At 62.8% G+C, this 12,825-nt stretch overlaps 1 protein-coding gene across 2 annotated transcripts in view; it reads left to right on the top strand.

The window, feature by feature from the left end:
• The window catches only part of PLXNA1 (plexin A1), a 50,101-nt gene extending 37,492 nt beyond the window's left edge, over positions 1–12,609 (top strand). For both annotated transcript variants that reach the window (XM_081823140.1, XM_081823139.1), the window contains 10 exons: positions 115–181; positions 2,846–2,992; positions 3,101–3,260; positions 4,058–4,161; positions 4,432–4,528; positions 4,877–5,067; positions 5,259–5,428; positions 6,968–7,180; positions 7,262–7,412; positions 9,212–12,609. In XM_081823140.1, the coding sequence (XP_081679266.1) occupies positions 115–181; positions 2,846–2,992; positions 3,101–3,260; positions 4,058–4,161; positions 4,432–4,528; positions 4,877–5,067; positions 5,259–5,428; positions 6,968–7,180; positions 7,262–7,412; positions 9,212–9,307 (1,396 nt within the window). In that variant the 3' untranslated portion in view covers positions 9,308–12,609. The remainder of the gene's footprint in view (positions 1–114; positions 182–2,845; positions 2,993–3,100; positions 3,261–4,057; positions 4,162–4,431; positions 4,529–4,876; positions 5,068–5,258; positions 5,429–6,967; positions 7,181–7,261; positions 7,413–9,211) is intronic.
• The last annotated feature ends 216 nt before the right edge of the window (positions 12,610–12,825 follow it).

Raw genomic sequence — 12,825 nt, 5'->3', positions numbered from 1 at the left:
TGCCTGCGGTGCCTTGCAGGGCCTGACCTTCAGCGCCCCAGGTGGGAGTGGGGTGGGCACAGTGGGCAGGCATGGCGGTGGAGTCAAGCCACTCCCCTCGTGTCGTGCCCCCAGGACCGAGTCAGTGGCAGAGAAGATGCTGACCAACTGGTTCACCTTCCTTTTGTATAAATTCCTGAAGGTAGGTGGCTGCTGAGGAGGAGGGAACATCGGAGGTGGGGTATCAGGCAGGTGGATGGGCTCAAGGGAAATAGAAGAAGAGAGAGGCACGGGCAGGTGGGGGGGCGGGTCTCAGCCCAGAGGGGCTCGGCTGGGGACTGGATCTCAGCAGGAACTCTCCTAGGACATGTGTCCCGTTAACCTCTTTCCTCTTCCTCTTCCTGGAGGTGACCATGCCTCACCCAGCCCTGAGGCAGGGGTGGACACCCCAGCGCTGCAGTGAGCATCTGGTTAAGCTGGAGTTTGGACCCAGGCCCACGTCTCAGTAGCTGAGCCCACGGCCCAGAGCCAGGGATGGAGGAGACATCTGGGCAGGGACTTCTCTGTGTCCAGCACCCAGTGCTGGCCAGCCTGGGGAGGCTCTCAGGGGCTCCTGTTGGCCCCTGTTGTGGGGAGATGGTGGCCGCCTGGGCCTCCTCTATTGTCTGGACAGGCCCCCACCCTCAGAAGATGAGCCCTGGAGACCCATGGCCAGCCTCAGAATAGAGTGGACGCTAGATACGGGTCCAGGTGGATTTTTGGGGGGGTGTAAGTAGTGAGACGGGTTACTTGCCCTTTAGAAATGAGATCATTCAGACCCAAACGTCTGCTTCCCTTAAGATCTAAAGGCTTGGCAGATAAGCCCGCAGTCCAGCTGGGGGGGGTGGGCAGCATAACCCGGTGTGTATGGTTCGAGTGTGCTCCCACCTGGTCTCTGGCATCTGGTTAATGCCCTACAGATGGCCAAGGTCATAGGCAGTGGAGCCCAGTGGCCACGGGTGGGGGCTGGCGCAGGTGGCCTGGGGCTCAGTTTTACTGTGGTTGCTTCTTGGTCATGGACCTTAGTTGCCGGAGTCCTCACTGAGTTGGGGATAGCGGTGGACTCTTGGAGGTGCCTAGGGCAGAGTCTCACCCTGACTGGGGAGAGAGGCGTGGATGGGATGCTGGGATGCAAGGGCAGGTGAGAAGGGGCAGGGAATCAAGGGGATGAGGGACTTGAGCAAAGGTGTGAAGGAAGGGAAGGAGTTAGCCAGCCCGAGGGATACAGGCCCCTGAGGTGTGTGCAAGCTCCAGCGAGGGGTCCCGGGGGAGCCGGGCGGGGCTGGCCCGGTGGGGGCCGCAGCGGGAGGGAGCAGTGGCAGTCTCAGAATCCTGGGCACATGACAAATGCCCCGTAAACAACATTATCATTGCACAAAACTGGTGGCCAGTGACAGACTTGAGCCTTTCTTGTAGAAATGCAATTCTGTGCAGACCGTGCAGGGGGCACGTACGTGCTCATAAAATGGTGTTCCATAAGCCAAGAAAAGCAAGGACTGGTGTCAAGCCCTGTCTCTGTTCCTCCCTGTCTGGCCCTGATTCTGCACACCCAGAGAAAGAGGACTCATTTTGATGCCTGGTCTGAGAACCTGGGTTGGGTGTGTGTGCGGTGTGAGCGCGACAGGGCACGGCAGGTGGACAGGCTGTGTGGGTATGGTGCTGTCTGAGGGTTGTGCTTTGGGCTCTTGGATGGGGTCTGCTTTGTGAAGGGTGGTGACGTGGGGGGTAGTGAGCAGAGGGAGAGGGAGAGGGAGGCCGCATTTACTCAGAGCACTCCTCCTTCCAATTCTTGTTTACCCCCTCACCATGCACGTGAGGGAACATGCTGGGCAGGAGGAGATGGCCCAAGGCCACGAGGGGGGAGGTGGCCATGCTGGGACTACCTGCCCATACCCGCTGTGAGGGGGGATACCAGAGACTGGCCTGGGCTGTTTCTATCCACAGTTGGGACCTGAGGGAGAAATTTCTGGTTGTAGGGAGAAGCAGGTGCAAAGGCCCTGAGGTGGGGACACGCTTGGTTGGTGGAGGAGTAGGAGATGGCCTTGGTGGCTGCAGTGTGGGGAGCCAGAGGGCAAGTGGTCAGAGGCAGGGGCAAAGCAGACTTGCTGAGTGCCAGGGGCCCACCTCACGTTGTCTTGGCCATGGACTCCTGTGTCCCACGGTGCTGGAGAGTTGCTGCTCCGGGTCAGTGTGTCTGCACCCATGGTTGCATTGGCCTTGTGCTCTCAGGTGATGGAAGGAGGGGCGGTCCTCTGCCTGCAGGGCTGGGTCCCAGCTAGGTGGGCCTCTGACATCCAGCCCATCACCGTCGGACACAGTGCTGTGCGGCACCGGGTCCGCCGTGCCTCGGGCCGTGGGGTGGGCCAGGGAGCCTGGGTGCCATGCTGGCTGCTCAGGTCAGACTCTGGAGAGTGGGGTGCTGGAGCACAGGCAGGGGGCTGGGGGCTGGGGTGGTGGGCCCGCTGAGGCCTGACCTGGGGGAGGCTTCAGGGAGGAGTCCACCAGCCTTGGTCTTATTTGGCATAAACCCGGCTTGGCCACATGGCGTTTTTCTCTGTGTGTTCCTCCTGGTTGAGGCCACACTAGGATTTTCACTTCGAAGTTCACGGGCAGCTGGTCTGTTGTTTAACCTATTTATTTTCTTGCACCGTCTTCTTGGGGCTCTAGAACCAGGGTTCTGCTTGTTTGCTAAAAAGAATTTGGAAAAGTTGCTTCTCTCTCCTTGTGGGAAACGTGCACACGGCTGCACCAGAAGCGGGTTGCGGAGGGTGGAGGCGGCAGCCCCTGGGTGTCCTGGACACAGCTGACGCCCACCTGCCTGCTGCAGGAGTGCGCGGGGGAGCCCCTTTTCATGCTCTACTGCGCCATCAAGCAGCAGATGGAGAAGGGCCCCATCGACGCCATCACAGGCGAGGCCCGCTACTCCCTGAGTGAGGACAAGCTCATCCGGCAGCAGATCGACTATAAGACACTGGTGAGCGCGAGCCCAGCGGTCCTGTGCAGCCCCGCCCTCTCCGTGCACCCCTGCACAGCACGCGCCCGGAGGGGTGGGGCTTGACGCCGCACCCTGCCCTGCCCGCAGACGCTGAACTGTGTGAACCCCGAGAATGAGAATGCACCCGAGGTGCCAGTGAAGGGGCTGAACTGTGACACGGTGACGCAGGTTAAGGAGAAGCTGCTGGATGCCGTGTACAAGGGTGTGCCCTACTCCCAGCGGCCAAAGGCTGGGGACATGGACCTTGGTGAGCCTGACCGCTCGGGGAAGTGGGCTGCGTGTGCCAGGGGCCTGAGGCCACAGGCAGCGAGCTGGACACGGTGCTGGTCTGGGGGTGCTGCAGGCCGTGGGGGGGTCTGTGGGAAGGGATGTGGTCTGGGCTGGGCCCTGGAAAGCTGCTCCCGGCCAGGGTGGGGGGAAGAAGCAGGAAGTCCACTCAGAAGCTGCTGCCCTTCAGGGGACAGGCAGGTAGTGGGTGCCCGGGCACTGAGGAGGGGGTAGGCTTATCGGAGCTGGGGCAGGGGGTTGCTCTGGCTCATGAGCCAGACAGGTAGGGGCGGCTGCAGAGCTAGAAGGGCCCGAGCAGGCGGGGGAGGTATAGGGCCTGGGGCTCGTGTGGTAGCTGGGCTGAAGAAGCCGGGGTGGGGCACCATGCTGGCCTCAAATGCCAGCCTGAGGAGGAGGGCCTAGAGCTCTGGAAGGCAGGGCATACTGCGGGAGGGCCGGGCTGCCCCCGGTGGAGCAGCTGCAACAGGTGGAGGGCTGCCCAAGGGGGCGTGGGCAGCAGCAGGGACACTGGGCTTACCTGCAGGGGTGCATGCGTCCTGCTCAGAGCCAGGATGGGAGCTTTGAGGAGGGGAGGAGCCCTGTCTCTCCTTTATCCTGCTGTTCTAGGCCTCTCACTAAGTGTCCACAGGATGCCCTGCCCCCTTGGGGCCTGTCCTTTCCCTCCTGCTATGAGAGGCCAGGATCAGGGGGAGGGAGCGGTGGGTGGGTGGCACCTGCCTGGGTGGCCTGCCCCTCCAGCACTCCCCTTCCCCCTAGAGTGGCGCCAGGGCCGCATGGCGCGCATCATTCTGCAGGATGAGGATGTTACCACCAAGATCGACAATGACTGGAAGAGGCTGAACACGCTGGCTCACTACCAGGTAACCCCCAGACTTCCTGACCCTCCGGCCACAGCTTGGGCCTCTCCTCTTGGGGCCCCAGGGCAATGCCAGTGTCCAGGCCCCTTGGGCTCTGGGCAGCGGATCTCAAGGAGAAGAGGATACAGGGGCCCCACACAGCCCTGCAGGGGCACTGCTGGGGACACTGAGGCTCAGAGTGGTGAGATGACTGGTCTCCAGGCTCAGACCAGGAGGGGGTGTCCTTTGGGCCCCTGATGATGGGTCACACATCTCCTGGCCCTCTGCCCGCAGGTGACGGATGGGTCCTCGGTGGCCCTGGTGCCCAAGCAGACGTCCGCCTACAACATCTCCAACTCATCCACCTTCACCAAGTCTCTCAGCAGATACGGTGAGGGGCTAGATGGGGACGGCAGGGCCCACAGGCCTGGATGGGACGCCTCCCCGGTGCTCCCTGCTGCAGGCTGGGAGGGGGCTTCTTCGTGGCTTGTCACTTGGAAATGGCTTTTCCCCCAAATGTGGAGGCTCCTTTTCCCCAGACGTTATGTAGTAGTCCTTTCTGCCATCTCCCTGATGTCTGTCTGTCCCCAACAACCCAGGGTGGCGGGGCTGTTGATTCCAGTTTTCAGATGAGGAAACAGCCTCAGACGGGAGCTGCCAAGGCCACCTGGCCAGCACCAGGGTGGGCACTGGGTGCTAGGTGTGGAGGGCCCCCCACTGACGAGCAGGGTGCCCACAGAGAGCATGCTGCGCACAGCCAGCAGCCCCGACAGCCTGCGCTCACGCACCCCCATGATCACGCCCGACCTGGAGAGTGGCACCAAGCTGTGGCACCTGGTGAAGAATCATGACCACCTGGACCAGCGGGAGGGCGACCGAGGCAGCAAGATGGTCTCCGAGATCTATCTGACGCGGCTGCTGGCCACCAAAGTAGGCCCTGGTGGGCAGGTGGTGGGCATGTGGGGGCGGGGGACAGCCAGGCCTGGGCCTCAGAAAGCAGAGCTCAGAGCAAACCCCTCATCCTCACCCTTATCCTGTGGCAACCAGCTGCCCAGGCCACCCGGGAGGCGAGGGGGGCAGCCTGGCGGCCCCCCTGGACCTCTGCCCTTGCCTGCCTGCAGGGTACGCTGCAGAAATTTGTGGATGATTTGTTCGAGACCATCTTCAGCACGGCGCACCGGGGCTCAGCCCTGCCATTGGCCATTAAGTACATGTTTGACTTCCTGGACGAGCAGGCTGACCAGCACCAGATACACGACTCAGACGTGCGCCACACGTGGAAGAGCAACTGGTGGGTTCGGGAGGATGGGGCGTGGCGGGCGCCCCAGGGAAGGGAGCAAGGGCACTAGGGGCCCAGCCGGAGAGGGCTGGGGGCTGTGGGGCCACGGGAGGCTGGCCCCCAGGGACAGGTTTGCCCGGGTGAGGAGAGAGGCCCCCCTGGGTTCACTGCCTCCGAGCTGAGGCCAGCCCCTCGGCGGGTGCGCCTTACTGACTCACCCATCTCGGGGGCATCTGATGCCTCCCCGCCCAGGGTGTGGGCATGTCCTCTGCTCCAACCTGTGGGACCTGCCTTAGGCGTGGGAGGTGAATACGTGTGTGTGCCCATGCCTGTGGATTCATGAGTGTCTTTGGGTGTGCGTGGCTGTGTGCAAGTATGTGAGTGCGGGCTTGCGTGTGAGCAGTCGGCTCAGTGGGATGGGCCATTCTCGCCGGCTGCAGTGAGGACAGTGAGAGCCAGCGCTCCTGAAGCCCTCCCCCCTCCCCCTATGGGGCCAGCAGCCACCACCCAGTCTGGCTTTTGTCTCTCTGAGCCTGACCCTGGGCCCTTGGCACCTTTTGCCCTATTACAGAAGCTCCTTTGCCTTTGGCCTCTGGCATCTTCCTCCCTTGTCCCCTGGTGACCTTAGCCCTCCTAGGACTTTGACCTCTACAAGCTTCCCAAGCCTGGGATGCAGCCCTGGCCCTGGTTGGGACCCACCCTGGGCCTCCAGCTCCACCTGAGCTCCTTAAGAGGGTTCCATGGGGCACTGGAGAGGGGGCAGCGCCATGCAGGTTTGCATCGTCCAGGGGAATTTTCTGTGATGGCGGAATGTTCTAGATCTGTGCTGTTCAGAGCAGTGGCTGGCAGCCATGTATGACTACTGAGCATTTGATAGAGGACTGGTACAACCCAAAATCTAGATTTTTACCTTCATTTAATTCTGTAAAGTGGCACACATGGCCAGTGGCTAGTGCGTACCCTAGCTGAGGGCTGTCCTAGAGGTGGCATCTTGGATGAAGAGGTCAGCTATCTGTGGGGCTGTGTCTCCTGGACCCCTTCCTGGTCTTGCTTCCAGGGCCCATCTGGGTAGGAGAAGGGGTGAGCCAGGCCAGGTGTGCCCTGTCTTGGGGATGAACCTTCCCCTGGAGGGGAGCCTGCTTAGGTGTGAGCCAGCCCCCTGGTGTGCCTGCATGAGTGTGTGCCTTCTGTGGGGGTGAGCCAACCCGGGTGTGTGTGACCCTTGATGTGAGCAGGCATGCAGGCCTAGGAGGACTGTGGCCATGTGCATTGGGCACCCAAAGGTGAGGGAGCACTTCTGGGTCTGTATGTCTCACCCATGTGTGCCTCTGAGGGGAGGGCTGCCCTCCTGGAGGCACTGGGGGGTGGGATGCACTCACCAAGAGTCCTGGCTCTCTCTGGGCCTCAGTTTCCCCCTCCATGGAAATCCGTGACCAGTGTGAAGGTCAGAGCCAGCAGGGCTGCAGGCGCTCTGGCCGGCCCCTTCCCACACCATCGGGAAGGGATGCTGAGGCCCTGTCTGACCGTGCATCTGGGCCTACCCGCCCGCAGCTTGCCCCTGCGCTTCTGGGTGAACGTGATCAAGAACCCGCAGTTTGTGTTCGACATACACAAGAGCAGCATCACGGATGCTTGCTTGTCAGTGGTGGCCCAGACCTTCATGGACTCCTGCTCCACGTCTGAGCACAAGCTGGGCAAGGACTCACCCTCCAACAAGCTGCTCTATGCCAAGGACATCCCCAACTACAAGAGCTGGGTGGAGAGGTAGGCGGCGCCAGGGGGGCGGGCGGGCAGGCAGGCGAGGGGCCAGGACCCCACTCACGGCCCACCTGCCGCCGTCTGCAGGTACTATGCTGACATCGCCAAGATGCCTGCCATCAGCGACCAGGACATGAGCGCCTACCTGGCCGAGCAGTCGCGGCTGCACCTGAGCCAGTTCAACAGCATGAGCGCCTTGCACGAGATCTACTCCTACATCACCAAGTACAAGGATGAGGTGAGCATGTGTGCTGGCCCTCACCCAGAGCCCCCTGTCCCACACCTGCCCAGCTCAGACCCCTGCCAGATGCTGCCAAGCAAGCATTCTCCGTTAAAGCCCCTTCAGCTACCCCTGTCCCACCAGCCCCTCCCCACATCTCAGGGCTGGCTGGGCGCTCGCCTTTTCCACTCTGCACCCCGACTGGCCACCTTGCTCACTGGGGCAGGGAGGGAATGCTGTCTTGACTCCCTGCCAGGCCTGGCAGGGTCGGGCTGGGCTGCACTAGGTCAGGGATTGTGCTTCTGGTCATTGTGGGGCGTGGGGGAGTGGACGGCAGTGTCTTTCCAAGGTGGAGACTGTGGGTCAGTGAGTGCCTATGCCCTGAGGGCCCATTACAGTGTTTATTAGCCTGGGTGGATGTCTCCAGGGCAGGGTACCAGGCCTTTCCTCAACCTTTAGCACCTTCCCCTGCTGACTTGGAGTGAGGCTTCAGGAGGCCTCCCAGGTGTCTGCCGAGCTGGCGCTCCCTGAGCTGTCCGGGGAGGGAGGATGGACTTACAGGCTGGATTGGATAGGGCACAAAGGGCTGGAGCAGCAGGATGGACCTGGCCAGTGCCAGGGCCCTGAGGCCAGAGTGGGCCCTGTTGCAGGACGGCGGAGGCGGGGAGGCTGAATCAGCCGGCCCTGGGGGAGGAGTAGGAAAGGCTGAGGCAGGGTTCATCGCTCGGTATGCAGGCCTCGGGGAACTTGGGCTCTTCCCTGAGTGAGATGGGCCTTCGAGGTTTAGAGCCGTGATTGTCCTGCCAGATAGCAGGGGACAAGAGGGAGGCAGAGACCAGCAAGGCTGCAGCCGTGCTGCTGGGCCATGGGTTCAGGGGCTGGGTCTTGCCTATCGGATTGGCTATGGGCCTGACTCCAGACCTGTGGCTGAGTGACAGAAGTGTGAGGCAGGCTGCAGGAGGCAGGGGTCTGAGGGGCGAGGGGTCCAGCTATTCAAGTGTGAGGGGACAGATCTGAGAGCAGGAAAGTCTCAGGCTCTAGGCCCGAGTGTGGGGTTGGCAGCCAAGAGAAGGAGGCATCCGTGAATGGAGGAGGCAGCCCCAGAGGTGAGTCCAGAGCCGGGAGGGGACAGGCAGAGCCTTGGGACTGAGAGCCAGGGACAGGCCACGGCAGATGGCCGAGTGTGGAGGAGGATGAGTGACCTACAGGGTGGGGACTGAAGCCTGCCTTCTTTAGGCCCCCGAGGGAAAGCAGAGGGGAGCTAGCAGTCCTTTCTGAGGAGCTCTGCTGTAACGGGGTGCAGAGAAACGAGAGGTGGTTGGGGGGGGGCTTGGGTGCAGGGAGGTGGCGGCGGAGCTGTGCTCTGGTGGGCTGACGGCCAGTAGGACACAGGAGTGTGGGCAAGCAGAGGGCCCAGTGAGTGCTCGGTGCCTCAGGCAGAGCTGGGGTGCAGAGCAGGCTGTGAGGGGGTGGTGTCTGTGCCCCGTGAGGCCAGGCCCTGCTCTGACAGAGCTGTGCTGAGAGAGCCCCAAGGGCTGGCTGTGATGAAAGCCCAGTTTGGGGGACAGGGTAGGCATGGGGACCTGGGGGACTCATTCTCTACACTGGGGTCTTGGGGGTCCAGGCTCAACCCAGGCTCCTCAGCTGAAATGGAAGGAGTGGAGCCTAGTGCAGACTCTGGAGTCCCCGCTGGTGGTGGCTGTGTGACGTGCTCCCTGGGCACCCCTCCCACTCCCCACCCCGAGCTTTCTTGTACCCGCCCCACGGGAGCAGGTGGCCCTGGCCAGGCCCACTGACGCCCCCGCCTACCCCCGTAGATCCTGACTGCCCTGGAGAAGGATGAGCAGGCACGGCGGCAGCGGCTCCGGAGCAAGCTGGAGCAGGTGGTGGACACAATGGCCCTGAGCAGCTGAGACACTCGGCCGTCACCGCCCAGCGGAAGCTGAGCGACAGGGCCCGCAGGCGCGGCCTCCGTCTGACAGCCGGAGCTGGGAGGCCCCGGAGGCAGCCTCGCCCCAACTGTGCCTCGTGCCAGGGCGCTCGGGGGCCGGGCGTGCGGTCCAGCGTCCTCCCGGCCCTCCCCCTCCTCTTGCTGCCTGGCGGGGGTCCCAGTTCTTCTTGGTGTGGGGGACCGTGCCCAGAGCTGCTCACCACGGGGCGGGGGGAGCCCGGCTGTGACCAGGGGCTCCTGGGGAGGAGACGGTGCCGCCGAGGACCTGCGGGTAAGGCTGGAGCCCTCCGGGAAAGGGGCAGCCGGCCTGGTCCATCTCCTTGAGGCTGTGATGCCAGGGTCAGAAGGGCCAGGACGAGGGGCTAGGAGGGCGCCAGCCGTTCCCGGCGTCCTGGGCGGAGTGTGAGGCCCGGGCCCCGGACGGCAGCCCTGGGCGGGGGAGGCCGAATGCCCAGGGCCCAGCCGAGCGGAGCTGAAGCCGGCCCGCCTGCCGCTGCCCGCCCGCCGCGTCCGGCACCCCCACGCTCGCTGCTGCACCACCGGCACCATCCTCCGATTCACCGCGTGCTCTCCGCGGCCGCGGCCGAGGCCGGAGCGCCACGTCAACCTCGCCCAGACAGGCCCCAGCTCCCTCCTGTGGAGGGGCTGCAGAACGGTTCGCCCAACGCCCCCATGTGACTTCCAGAAGGACTCGGTGACTCCTTTCCTGTCCTCAGGGCTGCGCCTCTGGGAGCCACTGGGGCCTGGGGCTCCGGGTCATGAGCGCACGTTCCCGTTATTTATTCCCCCACAGTGCCGCTCCCGGCACCAGCCCCTGGGCGGGTTGTGCTCTCCGGCCGCGCGGGTCTTGGGAGCAGCCCCCGGCCACCCTCCTCCCTCGTCCCCCCTCTGTGTCCCCTGCTCTCCACATCCACCTTCAGCGGCTTCTGGTCTGGCATCTCTGCAGCGCGGTGGGACATCGGGGGGACTTGTTTTGGTTGTTTTAGGGGAGCACTCTGGGTGGGCAGCCGGGGCTGTGGCAGGGCCCCTGGGAGTAGGACGCAGTGACCAGAGGTCCTGGAGGTTGGCTCTGCCCGTCCGCCCTCAGTGAGCAAGAAAGAACACATTTTTAATTAAAAGAACTCTGTACATATATATATATATATGTGGCTCTAGCCTCAGTCTCCAGCCCCAGTGGGGTCCTGTATAGTTAACTGGAGGAGGAGAAATTTTACAATGTAGAATAAGGAAATTAAGGCAGTGGGAAAGCAATACCAAATGGTCGTGGAGGAAGTGGCCAGGGCTTCCCCCGGTGGCGTGCCCCCAAGGCCTCTGCCCCTCGACCTGTGGGTCATCCTGTTTTCATTTGTTGACGTACAAAGGAGAAACCTTCTCGCTGGCCCCTCGAGAGTGTCCAGGGCGCGGGGCCGTGGATTCCTGCATGACCGTGCTAGCGTTTAGTCTGACTTGATCTTTTTAAAACTGCAAGTGTTGAATACTAGAGGTTGTTAGACCCCTTTTTTTATGTTTTTTAATTAATCAGTCACTTGTGAGAACAAACCCCTTTTCAAGTTCACTTTTTCGACGGTACTCAAGATTCCCACGGACTTTAAGGGACAGCTAACTGTGGCCGGCCCTGCGCCCACGGGCTGCCCGTCTTGGGGTCCCCCCTCCTAAGCAGCGTGAGCCACACCCTGGAGATGAGGTCAGGGGCCGCTTCCTCCCGTGAGGGAGCTCCGTGAAGTCGGAGCACTCCTGGTGCAGGAAGCTCCTGGCACGGGCCGGATGGGGGACCCATGGGCACCGGGCAGGGCTCGGGCCTCCTGCGGCTGTGGGTGCCCCGCTGGAGCTCAGGCCGCCCCCGGCCCCAGCGCAGGCCCTGTAGACTTGTCCCTGGGCAGCCCAGCTGAGGCTGGTCTGGCTAGAAATCTGGCTGTCTTTTGGTTACGGCTCGCCTTGGCCTGGATTCTCGTCCCCGGGTGCACCTCTGCCTCCCCTCTGATGTCTGGCCGCGCCTGGGGGCAAGCCTCATTCTCCCTGAAAGTCTTCCCAGGATGCCGGCTTCTATGTGAAGCCCCTGTTCTTCCAGTTCCGTGAGGTCAGGTTGGGGTTCCTCGGCCCCTGTGTCCCTCCTCTTCTGAATCTAGTTCCGGCCCCTTCCTCTGCCCTCCCTGGTCCCCGCAGAGCCGAGCCCCCTGTGCCTGCCTCTGCGAGGTGACAGGTTCCAGGGCGGGGCCCTCCCCATGCCCTTGTCACTTGGACGGTGGGCGGGCAGGGCAGTGGTGGCAGAGGGAGGCCAAGCACTTTAGCAGTACCTGTTTACATGCGAGCCTGTGGAGCTGGTCTTCGGCCTGCCTCACCCCTGCAGCAGATCCCGCGCGCCTGCCTTCCTGCTGGGTCGTGCAGTTAGGCTCTGCCTCCTCGTCACTACTTCCCACGGCCCTCCCAACCCTGTAGCACCCTACTGACACCTCTGCGCATCCTCCTGCCAGGGGCTCCCACCCCAAGCTCCGACACTGGCACGGCGGCCTGGCAGGAGCCTGGAACTGAAGCCCTGCTCTGAGCAACGGCGGTGGGCGCCCCTCTGCCGTCCCAGGGCTTGGGGGATCCAGGCCTCAGTGTGGGCTGCAAGGGCTCCCAGCCTGTCCCAGACACTGCTGCTATTGCCTGCCCTGCTACAGGCCACTCCTCCCCACCCCCCTGCCCGGCCTTCCCGCCCCTCCCCGCCCTGCCCCCATCCGCACGGTCTCAGGAGTGCCCCTAGACAGCTCACACCTCGCTCTGGGAGCCTGGTCTCTCCATATACCTCGAGCTTGCCCTGTGTTCCCTGACCCAGGGCCCGAGGAGCCGGGGCTGGGGGCTGTGGAAGAGGGACCTGGGGTGCCCCAGACGGAGGGCCCCAAACCTCCCTCCCACCCTCCCTGGTTTGGCCTTGCTGAGAGTACCCCCCACCCCCGGTTCCCCGGTTCTGGATCTGATGGCTCACGTCGTTGGTGCTACACAAACTAGAATAGATATATTTAGAGAGAGAGAGATATTTTTAAGACGAAGCCCACAATTAGCTGTCCTTTAATGCCACAGAGCCCCCACCCAAAAGAAGAGTGATCACTCGGCCGGCCCGAGCCGCCCGCCCGGAGGTCGCTCTCCCGCAGGAGCAGCGTGGCTGACGGGCGCTCGGCCCGCGGATCGTGTAAATACACGGCTATTTCCTATTTTACTGTTCTTCAGATTTAGTACTTGTAAATACACACACACATTAAAGAGAGATTAAACATTTTTGCTAAATCTCTTGGCTCTGAGTGTTCGTTGCTGGGAGGGGTCTGGGGCAGGGCCCACAGCCCGGCAGGCGCGCCCTACACTCCAGTGCGTCTCCTGCTTGGCACCGGGCCCCTTGCCCGCCGAGCTGGGTGCTGATGGCTCCCAGCGGGGTTCGCACCAGCACAGCCGCGTCATCCCAGAACTGCCTGCAAGAGCAGGCTCTTGGCCACTGCCGCTTCGCCA

The sequence above is a fragment of the Leptonychotes weddellii genome, chromosome 1, assembly GCF_054177405.1.
Source record: "Leptonychotes weddellii isolate Sample4059 chromosome 1, ASM5417740v2, whole genome shotgun sequence".
Lineage (NCBI taxonomy): Eukaryota > Metazoa > Chordata > Mammalia > Carnivora > Phocidae > Leptonychotes > Leptonychotes weddellii.
This window is presented reverse-complemented; position numbering and strand designations above follow the sequence as displayed.